Source organism: Chlorocebus sabaeus, chromosome 1, assembly GCF_047675955.1.
Source record: "Chlorocebus sabaeus isolate Y175 chromosome 1, mChlSab1.0.hap1, whole genome shotgun sequence".
Lineage (NCBI taxonomy): Eukaryota > Metazoa > Chordata > Mammalia > Primates > Cercopithecidae > Chlorocebus > Chlorocebus sabaeus.
Genome location: NC_132904.1, coordinates 84,863,406 through 84,887,000, shown reverse-complemented (window position 1 = coordinate 84,887,000; position 23,595 = coordinate 84,863,406). Strand labels below are relative to the sequence as shown.

The 23,595-nt window shown below is 38.3% G+C and overlaps 1 protein-coding gene across 2 annotated transcripts in view; it reads left to right on the top strand.

Annotated features, from left to right (window-relative positions):
• The first annotated feature begins 922 nt into the window (after window positions 1-922).
• The window catches only part of CTSC (cathepsin C), a 40,555-nt gene continuing 17,882 nt past the window's right edge, over window positions 923-23,595 (top strand). Inside the window, exons 1-4 of one of the 2 annotated variants that reach the window (XM_008020457.3) lie at window positions 923-1,248; window positions 3,670-3,815; window positions 10,517-10,601; window positions 12,239-17,861. In XM_008020457.3, the coding sequence (XP_008018648.1) occupies window positions 1,077-1,248; window positions 3,670-3,815; window positions 10,517-10,601; window positions 12,239-12,249 (414 nt within the window). In that variant the 5' untranslated portion in view covers window positions 923-1,076 and the 3' untranslated portion in view covers window positions 12,250-17,861. Of the gene's footprint in view, window positions 1,249-3,669; window positions 3,816-10,516; window positions 10,602-12,238; window positions 17,862-23,595 lie in introns of those variants that run through there. The other variant, XM_038005371.2, reaches the window with a different exon arrangement.

Below are 23,595 nucleotides of genomic sequence, written 5' to 3'. Positions count from 1 at the left end.
AGTGGGAGAAAGGAGCCCCGATTACCAACAAAAGCTAGGAAAGAACGGGAGGCTCTTACAGAAAAGGGTGATATTTAAACTGAGAAAGGAGGCACCTGGAAATAGTGCTACCTAATAATTTTTGGCGATCAGATTGGCACACTAGAACGGTTCATAAGACCAGCCTTCTCCCATCGGCTAGCTTCCTTCCTCACCCTTCTCACCTTGGGCAAGCCGCTTCCTCTCTCTGGGCCTCCTGCTTTTCCTCTGTAACACAGAAGGGGTTGAGCAATATCATCTCTGAGAGCGCCGTGTGTGCGCGCCAGAGGGAAAACCCCCACAAGGCTAATACACCAAAACTGCTGGTTTGCACAACAACTGAATTCTGCTGAATGAGAATAGGCAAACAGCATTTACCAGGAAACAAAACAAAATCAAGCACATAAAAAGGTAGGAAGAGTTGGAAAACGGAAGGAAGATAAGTTCTCAAACAGCTGGAATAGTTGATTTTAGCTAGTGAAGTTTTTCAGAGGAAAAAAAAAAAAAGTTGGTTATGAGGCAACTGGACCTGAGAAAAAAGACTAAAGGGGAAGAATAGCAAGTAAAACAGAACTCCACTTGCTAGATTTCTCCTTCTGTCGCGCTCTTTCACCTGACCCATCCCCTTATTCCCCCCACACCTTTTCCTTCTCTCCCTACTTTACTACACAAGAACGAAGTCTGGGTCGTGTGCGGACCGCTTGTGGCTCTTAAGCCCTCTTTTTGTCACCCTGGCCGTGCAAAATTCTGAAACGTCCCTCGGCAAAAAAAAAAAAAAAAAAAAAAAAAAAAAAAAAAAAATCTGTCCCTGGGCCCTTCCCTAGTTCTGGGTCCAGTTGCAGTCAAGTGAGGGGCGGCGCGCGCTCCCAAGTCCCAGCTTCAGGGGCGGGCACGCGCCTGGCGCCCAACCCCCAATTCCCGGCTGCTCAGTGTCCCCGCCCCGGGTTTCCGCGCCGCCGTAGCTATTTCAAGGCGCGCGCCCCGCGGTGGACTCACCGCTAGCCCGTAGCGCTCGGCTTCCTGCTAACTCTTCACCTCCTCTCTCAGCTCCCGGCAGCATGGGTGTTGGGCCAGCCTCGCTGCTCGCCGCCCTCCTGCTGCTTCTCTTCGGCGACCGCGCCGTGCGCTGCGACACACCTGCCAACTGCACCTATCTTGACCTGCTGGGCACCTGGGTCTTCCAGGTGGGCTCCAGCGGTTCCCAGCGCGATGTCAACTGCTCGGTTATGGGTAAGCCGCCGGCTCAGCAGTCCTCCGGGGGTCGTCCTTTCTGCCCTTGAGCCCCTAACGCAGCGCCATGCTAACTACCGCTTGCCCCCAGGCAGACGCTTGTGGGTGGCCAGAGCATCTTGACTGGATTCGGGGACCCTTGGTGACCTTCTTCCCCGCTAGGCCCGCGAAGTTAAAGTTCATCTGCTGAGAACTTCTAACTCCACACTTTCTTGGTTATCTTGGGGACTCAACACTTTTATCAAGAACTTTTTTTTATCTCTCCCGCTTAATTTTGTTTGGTTTGAGAGAGACTTGGGAACTGCAATCTTTTGATTCTCCAGTTCGATCTGGCAGCGTTATTTTTAAAATTTATTTTTATTTTCATTTTTTATTGCTATTGTACCAGTGAAGACAGATGAGCTCAGAGACTCTCGAGGATATAGCAGGAAGTTTTCTCTTTTTGTTAGTTGGTGGGAAAGGGACTTTCTGCCCGGCGATTTTGGTTTGAGCGTGTGTTGATGAGTACTAGAAAACGTCTAGTACCACTCTGAATTGTTTCATGCATTGCAAGGAGGTAAAAATTTAAAAAATAATAATAACAGAAAATTTAACTCTGAGCCTACTATTAGAAATGCCCGGAGTCATGCACAATGCCTGGCTCATGGAAGTCTCTCAATAAATACCTAGTGTTTGAACATACTGGAGATATTCCATATGCCTTCGGATAACGTGGTTGCCCCTAGAAAAAAGAAGGGGGTGGGGTGGAAAAAAGACAATCACTGGTCAGAAGAGTCACACTGTGGTCTACCCAAATCCTCTTACAGCCTGTTACTTTTGCAGAGTCAGTAAAAAGTCAGCTATAATTTTCTTGTCAGCAGAACAAAGATTGTTAAGTCATTTGTTACTGAAGAAAGACCTTTTTAACTGACTATATAGCATTTCATAATCCTGAGCATTATAACTTTTTTTTTTTTTTTTTTTTTTTAGAACAGCGTCTCGCTGTCACCCAGGCTGGAGTGCAGTGGCGCGATCTCGGCTCACTGCAACCTCCACCTCCCAGGTTCAAGCGATTCTCCTGCCTCAGCCTTCCGAGTAGCTGGGATTACAGGCGCCGCCACGACGCCCAGCTAATTTTTTGTATTTTTAGTAGAGACGTGTTTCACTGTGTTAGCCAGGATGGTCTCTATCTCCTGACCTCGTGATCCGCCCGCCTCGACCTCCCAAAGTGTTGGGATTACAGGCGGGAGCCACCACGCCGGGCCTTTTTTTTTAAAAAAAAAAAATTTGGGTTTGAAGGTTGGGGCAGAAAGAGATCGGGGTTTGCACTGCCCCGTCACATGCAATCTTCCATGTCAGAACATTAATCTGAAACATGGAAAAACTGTTTAAAATGTAGAACGCTCCAGATTGACATAGCTGAACCATTTTCAGGCAGACTCTGCCTATAAAATTACCTTTGGCCTTAATCCAGTAATTAAAGGCACCTACAGGTCTGAGCCCTCATCTATGAAGGTTAAACGTTTCATTCCTAACAGCACAAATTAGTTTTATAGGACACAGACATCTAGTTTGCCGAATAAACTTTGGAAAGATTCAGATTATGAGGTTCTAAACTGTAGTCTTTGAGAAAGGTACCCCATTTCTTCTGTGAATAGATCATTTTGTGTCTTCTCCTGGGCTTAGTACATTGTCCTCCTTAGAATCTGATAGCTAGTCTGTTTGTTTATCTTTTTATTGTCATACCTTTTATTCTTGCATTTCCCACTTTTGACTAGCATTTTGCCTTCTCTCCATTTCTGGAAGCCTGTAATTTTCAACATTCCCCATTTCTCCTTTTCTTCAGTGGAAAAATTTCTTCAGTGTTGGGATGCTCTGGAAAGGTACTGTACTTTTTGGGGTATCCTTGCCTGCTGGGCTGCATAGCGTATCTCTCCTTTTTGAGACAAGGTCTCACTGTGTTGCCCAGGTTGGAGTGCAGTTTTGCAATCATAGCTCACTACAGCCTCCAACTCCTGGGCTCACAGTCCTCCCACCTCAGCCTCAGCCTCTCAAATAGCTGGGACTACAGGCTTGCACCACCATAACCAGCTAATTTTTAAAAAGTATTTTTGTAGAGACAGGGTCTCACTATGTTGTCCAAACTGGTCTTGAAGTCCTGACCTCAGTCCCCCAAAGTGCTAGGATTACAGCCGTGAGCCACTGCTCCTGCCTGCATTATCTCAAATTTTGAGAGCCTAACTGTCACAGTCTTGCCTGGGAGCAGTAACTATTTGAGGCAACAAGATGGAGCCTCTGGTTTCTTCACTAGGCAGACTGTGCTCAAACTGGGTAGCATGAAAGGAAAGCAGCACAATTATAATCGAAATTGGGGGATTCTTTCCCCTATTGAAATCCAAATCATTTTCCTTTATTGTGCTTTTTTTTTTTTTTTTTCTTTAGGACCACCAGAAAAAAAAGTAGTGGTGCACCTTCAGAAGCTGGATACAGCATATGATGACCTTGGCAATTCTGGCCATTTCACCATCATTTACAATCAAGGCTTTGAGATTGTGTTGAATGACTACAAGTGGTTTGCCTTTTTTAAGGTTAGTTTGTTGGAAGTTGGATTTACGTTTTCAATGATTTGATATCTGAAACCTCTTCTGATTAGTAGACCCTCAGAATTTTAATTTTAGACCAAGAAGATAACCGGAATTGACACTACTCTTCCCAAGAGTAGTGGTTGGTATAATTTTGCCACTTTATTTAAAATTATGATTTTAGTAGGTTTAAGAAATACCAGCTCTACATTTGAATATGTATAAATTACGTGTAAAATTTACATTTTGGTAAGTATGACTAAATTCTTAATTTATTTTCATTATTACTACCACTTTATTTCTAAATGTTGCCGTAGTCATTTGGCTTTGTTCTGAATCTATAGGAAAGATATAGAGATTACACATTTTGTTTTCTTGCAGTTATTATGCTTATCCTTCCTATCACTACCTGTTGGCTATGAGAGATTGGCCTAAATGATTTGTTATCCTAAATATACTAAATATATTGAGTAATTTTTTCTTCTGAACTAAGAGAGAGAACCCAGGAGTTACTCCCTTAGGCTGGTTAAAGTAAAAGGTAGCCAAGTCAATCCAGCTTGTTTCCTTCTCTCACTAGGAAAGAACTGCTGTTCATTCTCATAACACAGTGCTTCCACTTGCGAACATACTCAGGGTTAAAATAGTTTAGCACAAATTGCAGCCCATTTCATTTGTTCTTCTCAAGCTGGAACTTTTCTTGTAAGCTAAATATTAAATGGTTCAAGTAAATTGGAAACATAAGCCTGAAACTAGGCGTTTCTCATTATACATAGAGTATAAATAAAGACAGACTTTTTCATGGCGAAAGGTTTACAGCCCTTAAAACATCTGGAAAGAAGTGGGAAAGTAGGGAATGACTGTTAAGTATGATAAAAGACAAAGCACCAATAAAGGCCTGGTTCTAAACTTGTTATAATTTCTCGTGGGAGTTGTGGTCTGTCACGAGGTTATGGCGGTCCAAGCAAGTTTACCATATTTGTTAGAATAATAACTCCCAGAAATATTTTTAAAATAAGGACCTTTCTTTAATACGGAAAAAAAAAAGATAAAAGGAAATAGAGGGGAAGAGGTTGCCTCTCCTCAACTGGATTTGCTGGTATGATATGCAGCTGTCCATATTGTCCATACTGGCTGTGGATGGCCAACAGTCCACTGAATTAGTGGAAACCCATGGTTAACCAGTTGTTAACTATTTTTAGTATCATTTCCAGATGCTATGCATTTTTTTGTAAAAACATACTTAGTATCTAAATTTTAAAAATTGTAATGTATATGTGGTATATTTCACCTGAAAATAATCTTTGGTATATATGTTGATGAGCCTAGGCATTTGCAGACCTCTTACAGTTACTCTGTCACAGCCCTTCAAAAGTTATTTGACTTCAGATTAAGAATCAATTGCCTGTGGAATTCATGTGCAAAGAAAGAGATATTCAAGGCAATTGTTACCATGTACCATAAACCTTGTCCATAATTTTCTGTCATTTTCTTTTTGTCTGTCTCTATCTCTTCTTGTTTGACACATAATAGACACTTAGTCAGTTTATTACAAAAGGAATGAATGAAGTGGAATTCAGTTGGGAAATAGGTTAAATAAATTATTTAGGAGATGAGCAGATATACATAGACGAGTACATAGTTTATTCTTTTGACTTAGGAAAGTTTTCATTCTTAAATTCTGCAGAATTGGAGAAACTGGTGGGGAAACTTCTAAAATCATTATTTAATTGCCAGAGATGTAATAGATATAGACAAAAGCAGTTTTCTTCTATTATATTTTTATCAGTTTGTTCTTAGCTTAAATAGTAGTCCAAAGCTGGTAGGGACAGAGAGAATTAGCTGGTGACTGAATGAGGAATTGTATCACTTTACGTATTTCTTGTGAATCACGATGTAAGCACATTTGGTGTTTTGCCATAGCCTCAGAACATTAGTCACATTAGGTCAATAGAAAATCACTTTTTAAAGCCAAATAAAGTTATGTGTATTCCCAACCATAAGTTGCAAAGAGTTAATATATATGTTGTTGGAGGTTAGAACCCTGCCTAATCCTATGATTCTGGATGGCATTGGTCAAATCCTTATTCTTTCATTAGGAATAACAATAGGAAAAATACTCCTGCCCTACTGATTTCAGGATATGTATGTTTTAAAGTGCCCATTTGACAGAACCATTATCAAGGCTGTGTTTTGTTTTTCTACAGAATAATCAACCACTCTAGTCAGTAGTTAGGTCTTATGACAGGGACCATAATTTCCTTTGGCAGAGTAGAATATGATAGGTACTTGTTTTTGAAACTTGATATAATCAGATAGTTCCAGATAAACGTAGTTTGCAAAGTAATAAAATACCACGTTATTTTAGGAAATCCAACTGCAAGAGTGATAGGAAGCAGAGTTTAAAAACTTAAGAAAGATATTAAGATAGAGTTGACTTTGAATAATAAAGTCATCCACTGTTGGTGGGTGACATTTATTAATACAGAAAATCTACAGATTTTACCACAAGCGTCAGGGTATTTCCTGCAGCTGGGGAAACTGTGCTTGAAAGGACACGTAAATCAAGAAAAACACAAGCCCATTTAATAAGTAATGCATGTAAGAATTGTTCCTACAGAATTAGAAAGCATCTTTTACATTAAAATTTATTTTTGTAAAAGGAGAAAACATCAAAACTTGAGTAGTGTTTGCTATTCAATTTTAAGAGTCTTACATAAACGAAAACATACTCAACCTATTGCCATTACAGAAATATTTGACAAATTTTTGCCATGCTTACCTGCCATCATTGTTGTTATCCTACAAATCAATTGGATTTTCATACCTCTCCACTGACTCATGGAACCCTACCACTTGTTTTGTTTTACCTTCTTTATATATGCTTCAGATATGCTTGAAGTACTCGCTGCTCGAGTTTGTTTAGTTGGTACATGCAGAGTATTTGTATGTTATAATATATATAGGTTTTGTCCATGGTTCCTGGCTCATAATTCACCCCCAATACCCTTCTTTCAGAAAACCAGAATCTCTCTCTCTCTCTGATCTTCTCCCAGCCTCCTTTCATCTGCCCACTGCAGGACTCTAATCTGATTACGGGTTCTAAAACCCTCATACCAGAGAGTATTCTGCCCCATACTATAGCAGAAGAAACACTGCACAGAGATACCAAGAAAAATCTGGACAGACAGGCCTTGTTGGGATTAGATCATGCCCTTTTAATCTAATTACATTTCAACATGGTTATCCATGTTTTAATCATGTGTATTCAATGCATGCTCCATAAAAGCCCAAGAACAGATTTGAGGGAATTCTGGAGTGCTAAACACGTCGGGTCTGACAGGAAGGTGAAGAAGAACTCATCATGCTAGAAAGGTGTTTCCCCCAACTCCACGGGGACAGAAGCTCCTGTGCCTGGGACCCTTCCAGACCTTGCCCTATGTATCTCTTCAAGTGTCTGTGTATTTATGTCCTTTCAAATATCCTTTGTAATAAATCATAAATATGTTTCCCTGAGTTTTGTATGTCACTCTGTCAAATTAATTGAACCCAAAGAAGGGGTTATGGGAACCCTAATTTGAAGCCAGTCTGTCAGAAGTTCTGGAGGCCTGGACTTGAGACTGGTGTCTGAAGTGGGCAGGCAGTCTTGGGGACTAAGCCCTCAACCTATGAGGTCTGAAACTGTCTCCTGGTGGGTAGCATTGGAGTTGAACTGGAGGGCACTGAGCTGGTGTCTGCTGCAGAACTGATTGCTTGCTTGCTGGTGGGGAGAACTTCCTACATATTTTGGGCTCACTGAAGTCTTTTGTATTGATTGTTGTTGCTGACTGAGAGAATAGGAAAAAGCACGTTGAGTAGTTTTTCCACACCACAGCATTCTTTTAGGCTCCTGCTTTTACCTTCTGCTTCCCTCAGCATCCTGCATCTCACCAGGAGAGACACAGCTTCTTCCTAGTTGTCAGCATTCCACTTCGGAATCAATCATGATACCAGTAGCTCCTATTGCTAGAAACTTGCTTTATTAAGTTCTCCTTATTCAGGGCTCAAACATTTTTTATGATTTGAGATTTCTAAGCCATTTTAAAACTTGGTTTTAACAGCTTGAGAAATTGGGGGTAGAGTAGGGATGGAGATATGTATATTTGCTTGTGACTTCAAGCTAGATAAAAGTTTGGAAGGAATAAAACTTTGATATCTAAAGTTTTTGCATAGTTTGAGTTGAGCAGGAGGTTCTAGGTATGTTTTTAAAATATTTTTTTTCAGCTGGGCACAGTGACTCATGCCTGTAATCCCAGAACTTTGGGAGGCCGAGGTGGGCGATCACCTAAGGTCAGGAGTTCGAGACCAGTCTGGCCAACATAAAGAAACCCCATCTCCACTAAAAATACAAAAATTAGCTGGGTGTGGTGACACACACCTGTAATCCCAGCTACTCAGGAGGTTGAGGTAGGAGAATTGCTTGAACCTAGGAGGCAGAGGTTGTGGTGAGCCGAGATCATACCATTGCACTCTAGCCTGGGTGACAGAGCGAGACTCCGGCTCAAAATAATAATAATTTTTTTTAAAAAATGAAAGATTTTTTCTTACTCAGCATCCTCCAGGCATTTTATTATAGTACTTTATGTGAGTTACATATTACATTTAGGGCCCACTCAGGTGGGTATCTAAGCATCTGAAATAACCTTATGTAAACTAATGAGTAATTAGGCCTGTGGCAAGATGGAAACATTCTTAGAGGAGTTCAAATTCAAATTTCCTTTAAAACACTGGGCTAGCCAAAAAGACAATACTATCTACAGGCCAGTTTCTAAGATTATCAGATTTTAGTAGCATTTACCATTTCATTGTACTTGGCACACTTTAGCACATTTGCACTTCTTAAACGTACCTGCAGGTAACCTGTATAAAAACAGTGCAGGCTGGCTTGTCTCATGCCTGTAATTCCAGCATGTTGGGTGGCTGAGAAGTTGGAGACTAGCCTGGCCAATGTAGTGAAACCTCATCTCCACTAAAAATACAAAAATTAGCCAGGCATAGCGGTGCACACCTGTAGACCCAGTTACTTGGGGTGTGAGGCAGTAGAATCGTTTGAACGCTGGAGACAGAGCTTGCAGTGAGCTGAGATTGTACCACTGCTCTCCATCCTGGGTGACAGCATGAGACTCTTTCTAAACAAAACAAAACATACACACACACAATGTAACAACACAAAATAGAATACTGTGAAAATGCTTAATTATGTCTGACTTTACATGGTGGGTGGATAATGTGATTATTTTTTCTTCTTTATGCTCTCCTGTACTTTGTTCATCTTTAATGATGATTATGTGTATAGCTCCTCTGTATAGCATCCTCTCCACCAAATTGCCCAGAAACAGGAAGTCCTATAAAACAAACTAAGCTCCAAAAAATGACCTGTTGAATAGGCCTTTTTTTTAAACGGAGTCTAGGTCTGTTGCCCAGGCCCTCACTCCTTCCACCTCCTGGGTTTAAGAGATTCTCCTTCCTCAGCCTCCAGAGTAGATTGGATTACAGGCGCCCACCATCATGCCCAGCTAATTTTTTTATTTTTAGTAGAGACAGGGTTTCACCATGTTGACCGGGCTGGTCTTGAACTCCTGACCTCAAGTGATCCACCTGCCTGGACCTCCCAAAGTGCTGGGATTACAGGTGTGAGCCACGCCCCCCCCAGCCTGAATAGGCTTTCTAACCTTTTACTGTTTCTCATTTTACTTTTTCTGAGGCAGTAAAAGAAACTGACTGTAAAAGGGAGCAGTAGAGAAGGAACTCAGATTTTATTTTGAAGATTAAGCTACTCAAGGGCTGAGGAAATACATAGAGGGGAACTAGACTCATTATGGCTGAAAATTTTATTTGGTGATAGTGAAGTAAATCTTAGTGCTTTCTAATTGAGCTCTTGTTTGGAGCCCTCCAATCTTAATAGAACTATAAGCTAAAAAATATGACCATCAGGGCTTCTAAAGCAAGTTGCTACTCAAAACAAGAACACTTTGGGAGGCTGGGGCTGGTGGGTCACCTGAGGTCAGAAGGTGGAGACCAGCCTCCACATGGTGAAACCCCTCTCTACTAAAAATACAAAAAGTAGCTGGGTGTGGTGATGCACGCCTATAGTCTCAGCTACTCAGGAGGCTGGGGCAGAAGAATTGCTTGAACCTGGGAGGCGGAGGTTGCAGTGATCCGACATTGTGCCACTGCATTTCAGCCTGGGTGACAGAGTAAGACTCTGTCTCAAAAACAAAACTAAACAAACAGAAACAAAAACTCTATGTTGAGAAATCCATACTAGAGGATTTAATTCCTTACTTTGTGTGCTAATGATTAATAAATTTCAAACTTATCACATAGCCAGAAATATCGCCTGTGTTTCTACAATAAAGAATTTGGGAATATTGTGCCATTTTTTCATTGCGCCTTCTGGGTTCATTATTAAGATACAACAATTTTAGAAGACTTGTTGAGATAGATATACTTTTTAAAATATAGATTCAATATATCAAGCTCAGCATTTTGTCTTTTTTTTTTTTTTTTTTTCCTTAAGCAACTTTGGGTTTACTTGTAAGAGTATTTCAATGGAGGGAGAGTATCAGAAGTTTAGCACTGAGTGCATGCCTAACTATTTTATGTCTTCTTTCATGATGATGCTTAATCGCAACATAATGACTCAGTTTACCATTGTAAACTCTTCGTAGGATGTCACTGATTTTATCAGTCATTTGTTCATGCAGCTGGGAACTGTGGGGATATATGATTTGCCACATCTGAGGAACAAAATGGGTGAGCTCCATTGAAAAATTTCTAACTTTCTTATTAAAAGCAAGCTTCCCCACTTCCTGGTGGCTTATGCAAATTAATGCCTATTTATTCATCAGAGGGAGACTGGAGAGATTATGGTTTTCTTATGAATTTCTTGCTTGAGCCTGCTTGTCTGCTATTTCTAACTTGTCTACACTGTTTTATGTGAGTAATTTTCTGCTTTATTATGTTCTGTTTTCACATGTCAAATCAGCTCTCCCAAGAATAATACTTGTAACATAAGTAGTCATGAACTGAGAAGGGTAAAGACCCAGCTAAGAAAAAGGTTGACTCAAGTTCAGTTCATATTTGTAAAGTAGTTATGCTGCCTTAGGTTGCTTATTCTTTTCTTGAAAAGAATCCCTCAAGAGAGAAATATGTGAGGCCACAGCAGCGTAGATCTGTCTTCCACAGAGAAGGTGGCTTTTACAGAGAAATTGACATACTCATCACTTATCTCTGAGAGACGTGACCCAGCTTTTATTAAGAATGTAGACTATTCACTGAGGAGAAGAGAATCTTATTCACTCTTTACATTCTCTTCACATTTTCAGAATAGATGTTTAATCATTGCTCACACTGGATCCATAAATATCTAAAATTCTGATGAAAAATAGGTGATTAGAGAATAAAATCAATAGAGACTTGCCCTTCCTTGTATTTTAACGTAATATTCTTTCCCCTTTTCCTTCTTCTGTTACTTGGCTCTTAAATGCTGGAAGTGAGATATGAAAAAGGGAACTGGGGACAAGTATTGAAACCACCATAGGTTTATCTTATATCAGCATTTTCCAAACATTGTAATGGACCAGCCAGGTAGGAATTGCTCATCAGTTGTTTCGCATTATCTTGTTAAACTTCAGCAATGTTCCATAGAGCCACTAATAACGATCAAAGTGAGCATTAGAGTTGAAATTAATAAGCTGTTTCTTCTCAGTTCTTTCCGGTAGTTGAATAAATATAGAATGTATTAGTTTTCTTTGTTTCACAACTTCTCAGAATCTGTAATATATTGTATGGTGGTAGCTTAAGACGAAGATACAATAGGAAACTTTTCCCAGATAAGTTCACCATTTTTTTTTTTTTTTTCCACACACACACACACACAAAAGCTGTTCTCAAAATGCAGTTTACAAAATTTTATCCTTAACTCTTCACTCTTTTTCCTAGTTAGGGAGACAGCTCCACCAGTAGAAAAGACAAACCCTGGTAATTTGTTATGTAAATGGGATAGTCTAGTACCTAGTCATATGCATTCAGGCAGCACTGAGCCTAAATTAAAGTTTGTAAGGTATGCATGTTAATGTATCTTAGTTACTATATTTAGCCTGTTTCTTAAGTATATTTCAAAAACATATTTGTTTTTTTCAGTGGCAGTTACCTTCAAATGCATGTGCTTCTAAATCATGTTGGTTGCATGTGTAATACATGTCGCTTAAGCATTTAGCTTCAGAATGGCATCTTTCTCGTGAATGTCTTAACATTTACAAAAAAATACCAGGATCTCAAATATTAGTGCTGGTATTTTTTTTTTCTTAAAGAAATTGATGTGATTAAATATTATTAAGAGACAATATGATCCTTGTTGGCTTATAACCCTAGTTTTTATTGTCTTGTAGTTATTAAATAGAGCATCTGTTGAGGGACTCTTTTAAAACCACAGCCATGAACAGACGTTGGGGCTAAGAGACACAGCAACTTGCGACAGTGTGGACCTACCTGTAGCAGCTAGCAAAGGCCTCTAGCAGCTACAGTCCCTTCTGGAGTCTTTATTTGCATGTAAAATGCAAAGGAGTCCTGATGACCTACCTCCAAGGCAGCTGCCCTCCTGAACATTCCCTTGGAAAACAGTAAACATCATTTCGGAATGTGAACAACCAGAGACTACACAGGAGAAAGGAAAAAAAAAAAAAATTCCGGAAGATACAAAATCTTGGGTGGCTTCACCGTTCAGCTTTTTAATAAAAGGAACAATATACAACACATTGTTCTTTTTCTCTTTTGAAAGCCCTTCTATTACAGTGATTTTTTTCTAAGATTGTCAGGATTTGAAATGTATGTTTTGTTTTATTCATAGTGTACATTTTATTCACAGTTTAACTGTCTCTGCCTGGGTGTCTTTCCTTTCTCTAATTACCTTGAGGAACCCAAGAGCCTATTTTAAGGAGAAAATAAGGCCCTTGGATCTCTTGAGATTCACAGATATAAGTTATTGAAGGGAAGATGGTCCTATGGAGGACATATTTAAAGAAGGGAAAAAAGAGGCTTTCTCAGATATGTCAGACTGCTAGAGTATACTTCTACAGATTATAGACCTCCAGTACCTCTGGCCAGAAAGATGGTATTGTAAACACCTTTTTTTTTTCTTTTCTTTTTTCATTAGGTACAAGCTTTGTGCTAAGAAGTTGACATACTATAAGCTATAAAAATTCTGTAAAGTAGATATTACTAATTCCATTTTATAGATAGAGAAAATTAATCTCTTACAGTGCTAAGCTCACAGAGTTTCTAACTGCAAAATGCTAGAGCTTGTCTTTCACATCTAAAGACTTCCTTGGGGCTAAATAGTGAAAAAAGCCATTTCACAAATAAGTTAATGGTATTTAGAGGCATATCTGAATTTCCTGCTAAATTCCAGTCTGTGAGCATCATGAATATTAGTTTAATGTTGCAGGGGCTCATGTTTAAGAGAAGAATTGCCTTGAAGCTTAGGTTTCCTTAGCTATTAGGCTACTGACTTTCTTGCCTAAACCAGGGTTTTTTCATTGAAGACCAAAACTTACCTTCTCCTTCCCTTTGTAGTTTTGTAAATTGGTGGAAGAGCTTTGTAAACTTCAAATTAAGTACAAACTAAATGTCCTAGTCAAATTTACTCATCTTAATTACACTATTGTTCACACTGATTACTATCTTCTAGCTCTTTCCTGCCAAATAATGGACTTGTTTTCTGCTTGTTGGTTTAGATCTGACTTCTTTCAGCTTTGGTAAGCCTGAAATTATGGGGTTATGTTTAATTCATATTGTCTGGGTGGACTTTCCTCTTGCATTTCTGCTTGAATAGAAGAATTTTTCTCTAGAGAGTAGTTTGTCATCCTTACTCTGTTGATTCAGATGACTCTTTGTACCATCTGAGAGGTATACTGTTCTGCTATTCTGAGAAGAAATGTTTCATAAAGATGAATTAAGAGTACAGTGGACTGCTTCCACCTGGAAACTTTTATCCATCTCACCTCTGGACCTGATAAATTCTTTATCACTCAGGACTTTGATGCCACCTCTCTATGAAACTCTCCCCAGCTCTCTCCATTACCGTGAGAAGCATCAGAACTTTGGTTCCCATTGCATATTGCAGGTACCTCTGCTTTCATGCTCTGCTGTAATGGAGTGATTTGGTAGCATATTTTCATCTCTTTCTAGATTGAAAATCTATATTTCTCCCTATATATCTTCAACACCTAATGCACATAGAACTTTTTAGTTACTTGGAAAATGCACTACAGTTCTCTTTTCTTTTTGCAGACTATTCACAAGTAATACCAACTTAAAAAGAATTAATTTTGTAGGGTTCTAGAAACACACATCAGGAATGGTGCTATATACTTCTTTTTTGATTCCCTGTTCTAAAGAATATTATCAGGTTACCTTCCTGCAGAGTTTTAAAAAAATTGCATATTTCAAGCTGACTTTCAGGATGTAAATATAACCAAAGCAACTGATATGCAAAAAATATATTCAATGACGTTCCTAGATTTTCTTCTAGGGTGTTTTATTGTTTTGGGTTTTACATTTAAGTCTTTAATCCATCTTAATTTTTATATAAGTTGTAAGTAATGGGTCCAGTTTAAATTTTCTGTATATGGCTACCCAGTTCTCCCAGCACCGTTTATTAAATAGGGAATCCTTTCCCCATTGTTTGTTTTTGTAAGGTTTGTCAAAGATCAGATGGTTGTAGATGTGTGGTCTTACTTCTGAAATCTCCATTCTGTTCCATTGGTCTATGGGTCTGTTTTTGTACCAGTACCATGCTGTTGTGGTTACTGTAGCCTTGTAGTATAGTTTGAAGTCAGATAGCGTGATGCCTCCAGCTTTGTTCTTTCTGCTTAGGATTGTCTTGGCTATACGTGCTCTTCTTTGGTTCTATATGAATTTTAAAATAGTTTTTTCTAATTCTGTGAAGAACGTTAACGGTAGTTTAATGGGAATAGCATTGAATCTGTGAATTACTTTGGGCAGTATCGCCATTTTCACGATATTGATTCTTCCTATCCATGAGCATGTGATGTTTTTCCCTTTGTTTGTGTCCTCTCCCATTTCCTTGAGTAGTGGTTTGTAGTTCTCCTAGAAGAGATCCTTCACTTCCCTTGTTACCTGTATTCCTAGGTATTTTATTCTCTCTGTAGCAATTGTGAATGGGAGTTCATTCATGATTTGGCTGTCTGCTTGCCTTTTGTTGGTATATAGGGATCCTGGTTACTTCTGCACATTGATTTTGTATCCTGAGACTTTACAGAAGTTGCTTATCAGCCTAAGAAGCTTTTGGGCTGTGATGATGGAGTTTTCTAGATGTAGGATCATGTTATCTTCAAACAAAGACAATTTCACTTCCTCTCTTCCTATTTGAATACCTTTTATTTCTTTCTCTTGCCTGATTGCCCTGGCCAGAACTCCCAATACTATATTGAATAAGAATGGTGAGAGAGGGCATCCTTGTCTTGTGCCAGCTTTCACGGGGAATGCTTCCAGCTTTTTCCCATTCAGTATGATATTATCTGTGGGTTTCTCATAAAAAGCTCCTATTATTTTGAGATATGTTCCTTCAATACCTAGTTTATTGAGAGTTTTTAATATGAAGGGATGTTGAATTGTCTCTAAGGCCTTTCCTCTATTGAGATAATCATGTGGTTTTTGTCTTTAGTTCTGTTTATGTGATGAATGACATTTATTGATTTGCATATGTTTAACCAGCTTTGCATCCTGGGGATGAAGCCAACTTGATTGTGGTAGATAAGCTTTTGGATGTTCTGCTGGATTTGGTTTGTCAGTATTTTATTGAGATTTTTTTGCATCGAAGTTCGTCAGGGATATTGGACTGAAGTTTTCTTGTGGTTGTTGTATCTCTGCCAGGTTTTGGCATCAGGATGATGCTGGCCTCATAAAATGAGTTAGGGAGGAGTCCCTCCTTTTCAATTGTTTGGAATAGTTTCAGAAGGGTATCAGCTCCTCTTTGTACCTCTGGTAGAATTAAGCTGTAAATCCATCTGGTCCTGGGCTTTTTTTTATTGGTAGGCTATTTATTACTGCCTCACTTTCAGAGCTTGTTATTGGTCTATTCAGGGATCCAGCTTCTTCCTGATTCAGTCTTGGGAGTGTGTATGAGTTCAGGAATTTATCCATTTCTTTTAGATTTTCTAGTTTATTTGCATAGAGGTGTTTGTAGTATTCTCTTATGGTTGTTTGTACTTCTGTGAGGTCAGGGTGGTATCCTCTTTATCATCTTTTATTTTGTCTGTTTGATTCTTCTCTTTATTTTTGACAAAGCTGACAAAAAGAAGCAGTAGGGAAAGAACTCTATATTCAGTTAATGGTACGGTATATCTGGCTAGCCATATGCAGAAAATTGAAACTGTTCCTGTTTCTTAATCCATATACAAAAGTCAACTTAAGATGGATTAAAGACTTAAATGTAAAACCCAAAATTATAAAAACCCCATAATACAATATAAGCAATATCATTCTGGACATAGGAATGGGCAAAGATTTTATGAGAAAGACACCAAAAGCAATTGCAACAAAAGCAAAAACTGGCAAATGAGATCTAATTAAACTAAAGAGCTTCTGCACAGCGAAAGAAACTACCGTCAGAGTGAACAGGCAACCTACCGAATGGGAGAAAATTTTTTCAATCTATCCATATAATAAAGGTCTAATATCCAGAATCTACAAGGAACTTAGACAAATTTACAAGAAAAAAGGAATCCCATTAAAAAGTGGGCAAAGAACATGAACAGACACTTCCCAGAAGATATTCATGTGGCCAATAAACATGAAGAAAAGCTCAACATCACTCACCATTAGAGAAATGCATATCAAAATCACAATGAGATACCATCTCATGTCACAATGGTGATTATTAAAAAGTCAAGAAACAACATGCTGGCGAGGTTGCAGAGAAATAGGAATGCTTTTACACTGTTGGTGGGAATGTAAATTAATTCAACCATTGTGGAAGATGGTGTGCTGATTCCTCAAAGATCATTACTGTGTATAGACCCAAAGGAATATAAGTCATTCTGTTATATATGCACACGTATGTTTATTACAGCACTATTCACAATAGCAAAGACATGGAATCAACCTAAATGCTCATCAGTGATAGACTGGAAAAAGAGAATGTGGAACATAGACACCATGGAATACTCTTCAGCCATAAAAAGGAATGAGATCATGTCCTCTTCAGGGACGTGGATGGAGCTGCAAGCTATTATCCTCAGCAAACTAATTCAGGAACAGAAAACCAACCACCACATGTTCTCACTTGTAAGTGGGAGCTGAACAATGAGAACACATGGGCACAGGGAGGGGAATAATACACACTGGGGCCAGTCAGAGGGTTGGGGTCAAGCTGAAGGAGAGCATTAGGAAAAATAGCTAATGCATTCTGGGCTTAACCCATTTATGCCTAGTGTTCCGTTTCTGGGATGCTAAGCATGTGGAAGTTATTTATATCCTGCTCAAGGTCATCACCAAGGTCTGATTTTTCACATTCAACAAATTGCAACCTCTGGCATAAATGGGTTAATACCTAGGTGATGAGTTGATAGGTGCAGGAAACCACCATGGCACATATTTACCTATGTAAGAAACCTGCACATCCTACACATGTACCCTGGAACTTAAAACATTTAAAATATATATGTATATATGTTTAATATGGAATTTTAAAAATTACTAATGAGTTATTTTATCTGAGTAATTTTGCATCAACATGCTTTTATTATGGAAGAGGAGATTCAATGCGTACAAAACCGCAGATACATATGTCAGAAGATCCCTCAATATAATAAGGCTTAGCATTCTGTGTCATAATTGCCTGTTTGTATTCCTCTCTGGTCTTTAAACTTCATTAGGAAAAGGATCGACTCCGTCTTACTAACCATCTGATTCCCTATGTATTACACTATATATGACAAATAATAAGCCTTCAATAAATATTTGTAAAATAAAGAATATTGTGTAATATATCATGTGGTATTATTTTATTGATGTGTTCTTTGAAGTGTTGTTACCTTTGTGTCCTTAGAGGCTATGGTGGACCCTCAGGCCATTTATGTTGGATGATTTAGTGGAAAAGAGATTAGACTTTTATATTTTATTCGTTTATTTATTTATGTTTTAATCTTGTGTGAGCCTATAGAGGCCAAGATAGGATCAGAGTTAAAAACAGTAGTGTTCTAACTTTCAGAACTACTAAAAATGAATTAGCTATCAAGGGAAATCCTGAGTGTTTTGACTGCAGTGGTTCCTCAAAGCCTGGAGGACCGAAGCTTTGAAATGCTGCCCGGTGTGCCTCACCTCTGTTGAGTATAGTGAGGAACATGAGCTAAGGAGTGGATTAGATGAACTCTTAAGATTTTTTCCAATTTTACAGTTTGAATTTATGAGCAAGTAAGTGAGGAATGAGCCCAGGGACTTTGACTACTTTGCTGAGCAGTAAATTGCTGTTTTCTTAGCTTTTCTGGAATGTATATTTTGGTTTTAATGTAATGTCTTTTCAGCACTGGAAATAAACAGATTTATGACCCTACATTTTCACATGTAAACTTCCAGCTCCTTTAGTAAAATGCTGGAATTTGCTTGGCTGTAACACTGTAACAATTTCCTGGCAGTTTTGCATTTTATTACAATTCAGCTTTTCAGATCAATGGTTCAGTCCAGTTAATAGGCAGAAAACTATAGCTATTCCTTGGAACTGACATAGGGAAGTTGGTTTCTGTCTGAGGAAAGACGTGACACTCTCTGATGGATATGCCAAAATACCAGTTTCAGTAAAATTTGCCTGGTTCCTTTCTGACAGCAAATGGAGGTAGTTAATTTGTACATATGTAGATTTCTACAGTAAACAAAGGAAAAATATGGAATATGCATTCTTTGTTTTTTAATGTTGCTGGAATATAATATTTCCATATTTGGTTAACCATCAAATCATTCAACTCCATGCAAAGTACTCTTTTCTGAAATAATCATCTTGATGGATTAGACTTAGATGTCTACATTTTTTATTATGTATTCTAAATTATCTATAGGTATACTTTGAAAATTATACATTTATCACTATACTAGTATATCTGTTATAAAATGTGAAATATTAAGTGATTAAATATCTTATTTATTAATGTCATAAAATTGTGCCCTACCCAAAATATATTTCAAGAAGATATCATTTGAAAATAATGTAAAATATTCTTCATTATTATGATTTTATTGCCAAAAGTAATGTTAGAGTCCCTGTTACTGATAATTTTCATGACTTAAATTTTCAACATTTGGAGACAAAATTTTCTGATGTGTTTTAAAATCTTAAAGAATTTCAGTAGATTTTGACACATTTTTGTTAAAAGTATGAAAGTGTCACAGCTTTAGAAGAATTTGGAATAATTACCGATTGGTGTTAGGGATGATAATTTTAATAGACAAATTTTAACTGAAACATTTGCTTTATTGATGACTAGAACTAAAAAGAATATTATAGTAGTGGAACCATTTCAAAACATCTGTTTTTAAAAACTTAACATGTTTGACAGAAGTCAGAATAGGGTAATTATAAACTTTGCCATTTTCTTATGTTTGCATCATTAGTATTTGCAAATCCTTGTTTCTTTGCAAGTATATTTTAAACTACTTATTCATTTTATGAGTGTTAGCCTGATTAATTCAGGTAAGATGCTCAAGTCAATTTAAGCAGGCAGATGTGAAAAAGGGAATATGCTGTGCCTTAACCATCTTGTAGGGACTTACTAGCACACTGTACATAACAGATGAACATCTGATAGTGGATCTGATGGGCACACCAATGTTGTTTTGTATGTTAAATAATAGTGGAAATTTTCAATTTAAATTAATTTTTTTTTTTTTTTTTTGAGCGAGTTTCGCTCTTTTTGCCGAGGCTGGAGTGCAATGGCGCGTGGTTGCAGCTGACTGCAATGTCCACCTCCCGAGTTCAAATGATTCTTCTGCCTCATCCTCCCAAGTAGCTGAGATTACAAGCATGTGCCACCATGCTAGGCTAATTTTCGTATTATTAGTAGAGACGAGGTTCCACCATGTTGGCAAGGCTGGTCTCAAAATCCCAACTTCAGGTGATCTACCCGCCTCAGCCTCCTAAAGTGTTGGGATTACAGGCATGAGCCTCTGTGCCTGGCCAATTGTAATTTTATATTAGAAATATATATGGGAGTTACAATACTTTCTTTCCAATGTTCCGATGGAAACCACTGGTTGAAAGGATAGGTCCCAGTGTCAGCTGCCCAGTTGGCAGTTTTGGATAGAATATAAGCTCTATGAAGGCATGGATGAAGTATCCTTCATGGAAACTATGGTAATATTAGTATAGTCACTTGTTTAATGTTTTATAACTTTTTAACTCTTCCAACTTCAATTTCATCTGTATCTTTTATAGCAGTCCAGTAAAGTAGTATCAGTTATAGATATCATTCCTACTTTCAGATGAAGTAATTGAGGCTCACTAGCTGTGACTTGCTCAAGGTTACATAAATGATAAGTGACAGAACTGGATTTAAAGGGAAGAGTCCACTTTACTAAACTGCCTCTGTCTTCTAGCCAAGTGTGTTATGTAAAGTAAGTATTCAAACACTGGCCAAGTATATTATTAATCAAGAAAACAACAGAACAGGTTTAAGCAATTTTTTCACTCTCCTCGGTGTCAAAAAGCAGTCAAGTAAAAGATCCAAGATAAATAACTTCAGTTCCCAAAAATAACTTCAATTCCAAAATTTCCCTATGACTACGTAGATCTAATTGGACAGCTGATAAAATGAGTGGGAAATTTAAGAAGGGGTATTTTGAGAATGTGTGGCAACTTAATGGTAATTTTGAAGAAGCAAATGGATAGTTATTGAATCATAATAGTTTTCTAAACTTAAATACTGGGGCTTTATAGTTCTTCAGATTTTAGGAAATCATCTATTTGTTGCAGTAGAAATTGGCATAAATGAATGGAAACTTAAATTATCTCATCTGTGCAAGGCAGTCTTCAGAGACTGATGTTTATATAAGTGAAAACCCTCAGAAAAAATTTTTGGCTGCATTTCAAGCTAGATAGCGGGGTCAAAACTTCAACTTCTTAATTGGTGATACGACGTCAGAAATCACAAAAGTATTTCACTGGAAAAATGACATACTCGAAAACATTCAAATCAAGAAAATCACAGGGGTACAGTGGATGGTCCCCCTTAAGGTACTGCACACTTGGCTTCCCCACTGGTAAATGCCTCTCTTCTACTAAGTTGTTGTCGTGCAGAGTGGCACTGCAGCTCTGTCCTTTTACAGAATAATTTCAGGTTCTAAAAATGATACATAATTTCAGGTTATGAAGACTACGGAATAGCATAAAATAAAATTTTAAAAGGGAAAATAACTCCATCAATTTAATGGAATGTGTAGGGTTTAAGTTATAACAACAAAAACAAAGTTGTTTTTTAGGATTACTCATGTAAATACAGAGTGTGTCTATATTAAGAATTACTGGCTTTATGAATATTAAATAAGAAGACTGGGCATGGTGGATCATGCCTGTAATCCCAGCGCTTTGGGAGGCCGAGGCAGATGGATCACCTGAGGTCAGGAGTTAAAGACCAACCTGGCCAACATCGGGAAACCCTGTCTGTACTAAAAATACAAAAATTATCTGGGTGTGGTGATGCATGCCTGTAATCCCAGCTACTCAGGAGGCTGAGGCAGGAGAATTGCTTGAACCTAGGAGACGGAGGTTGCAGTGAGCTGAGATCACACCACTGCACTCCAGCCTGGGTGACAGAGCAAGACTCCATCTTGGGAAAAAAACAAAAAAATTTTAAGAAAACCACAGATGTAAGGATTTGCAATTAGAAAGCTTGAAGGGAAATTTTTGGAACTTTTGGGTCAACCTAAATTTACAGATAGGGAAGCAGCTTTGGAGACGAACATTTGCCCTTCTGAAGTAATACTGTGATTTGGACTGTCAGGCATTGTGATATATTGGCATCACCACACCTCTGTTAATTATAAACTTAACTATTCTCAGTGCCTTGTTAATTGTTGAAATGGGACTTGACATTTGTTTTTCTTCCTTTTCTGTTATTCATTTATTCACTCATTCAGTAATTAATTACTTCCTAGTGCCAGACAGTTTTCTAGGTACTGAGTAAACAAAAATCCTGTTGTCACAGTTATGTTTTTGTGGAAAGAACATCCTGGTAGACTATCGTGAAAAATAAATGAGTTAGTATACATAAAACACAGCCCGTAAGATGGAGTCTGTAATTGTCATCCTTGCTTTATTTATTTACTTAGAGAATGGATCTGATTCTGTCATCCAGACTGGAGTTCAGTGGCTGGATCATTGCTCACTGTAACCTCAAAACACCTGGCCTCAAGTGATTCCCCCAACCTTGGGCTTCCAAAGTGCTAGGATTAAAGGCATGAGCCACTGTACCTGGCCATTGTCCCTGTTTTAAAGATGAGGAAACTGAAAGTACAGAGAGGAAAGTGACTTGCTCAGGATCACACAGCCAATGAGTGGCAGAGCAGTCTAGGCTGTCTAGGCCTGAAGGCATTCTTTCTTTCTGTTCTGCATGAAAAACCCTAGGCAGGAATGGTAAAAAGACTGAAAGAGCCAAAAAGACTGAAAAAGCCAAAATGACTGAAAGAGCCAAGGCAACATAGGTACCTGAATAGTGGGAAAACACCCATGAGGACTGCTAGAAATTTTAGGCAGCCCTTAAAAGGCCCTGGGCAACAATTTGAACCTGACTAATAAGTCAGTGAATCCTCTGCAACTGTTTTTTTGTTTTGTTTTGTTTTTTGTTTTTTGTAAAGAATACAATGGGTAAAACAATGACCTTTGTAACATGTGAACCTGTATTTGAATCCTTTCCTCTCCATTTAATTTTGCAGAGTCACCTTCATTAGAAAGAAATTTTATCCCAAAGAGATTATCATGAGGCTTAAATAATATAGGTGCAAGCCCTTTGGGTTTTGAAAAAGCCTTTTCTGTCATTTCTGGGTATCTCCTGTCAATGATTTTAGTAATTGTTCACCTCCCTGGCTTTTTGTGAGAAGACAAATTGTAGGAAGAAGTCGTGGATGGCGTTGGGTAGAATGCTTAGTTCTAGTTCCACCACCTCCTTAGGTCTTTTTTTGTCCCCCAAGACTATATCATTTCTGTGTTCTCTTGAACCTGTAAGATTTATGAGTAATCTGTACAGTATTTATAAAGTATGAAATCTCTCCCATTGTGGCACAAAAGCAGTCATAGACAATGTATAAATGAATGGGCATGCTGTTCTCCAGTAAAACTATATTTATAGAAATAGGCAGCCTTCTCCAATTTTTGTTTGCTCACCCCTTTCCTATAGAACTCAGGTTTATCATATAAAATGTTACACATGATTCCTTTGAATAAATTGTTTATGTAATACTTGTTAAATCTGGACATTTTCTAGGACATTCTATTGTTTTTGTTTTTAACTTTTCTTATACTGCAGTGAATGTCTTCCTGTGTGTAGCATTTTGTTTGTGTATGTGTGACAGTTTCTATAAAGTAGCTCTTAAGAACTCTGGAAACATTATCAGGCAACTGCCTCAAACAGCAGAGGTAGGAGGGAGCATCGGCCTAACCCTGCCTGGCCTGCCTTACCAACATGCAACCAAGGAGAAGAGAACAGGATCAAGAGCCAGTGCCAGAGAGAAATACGTAATA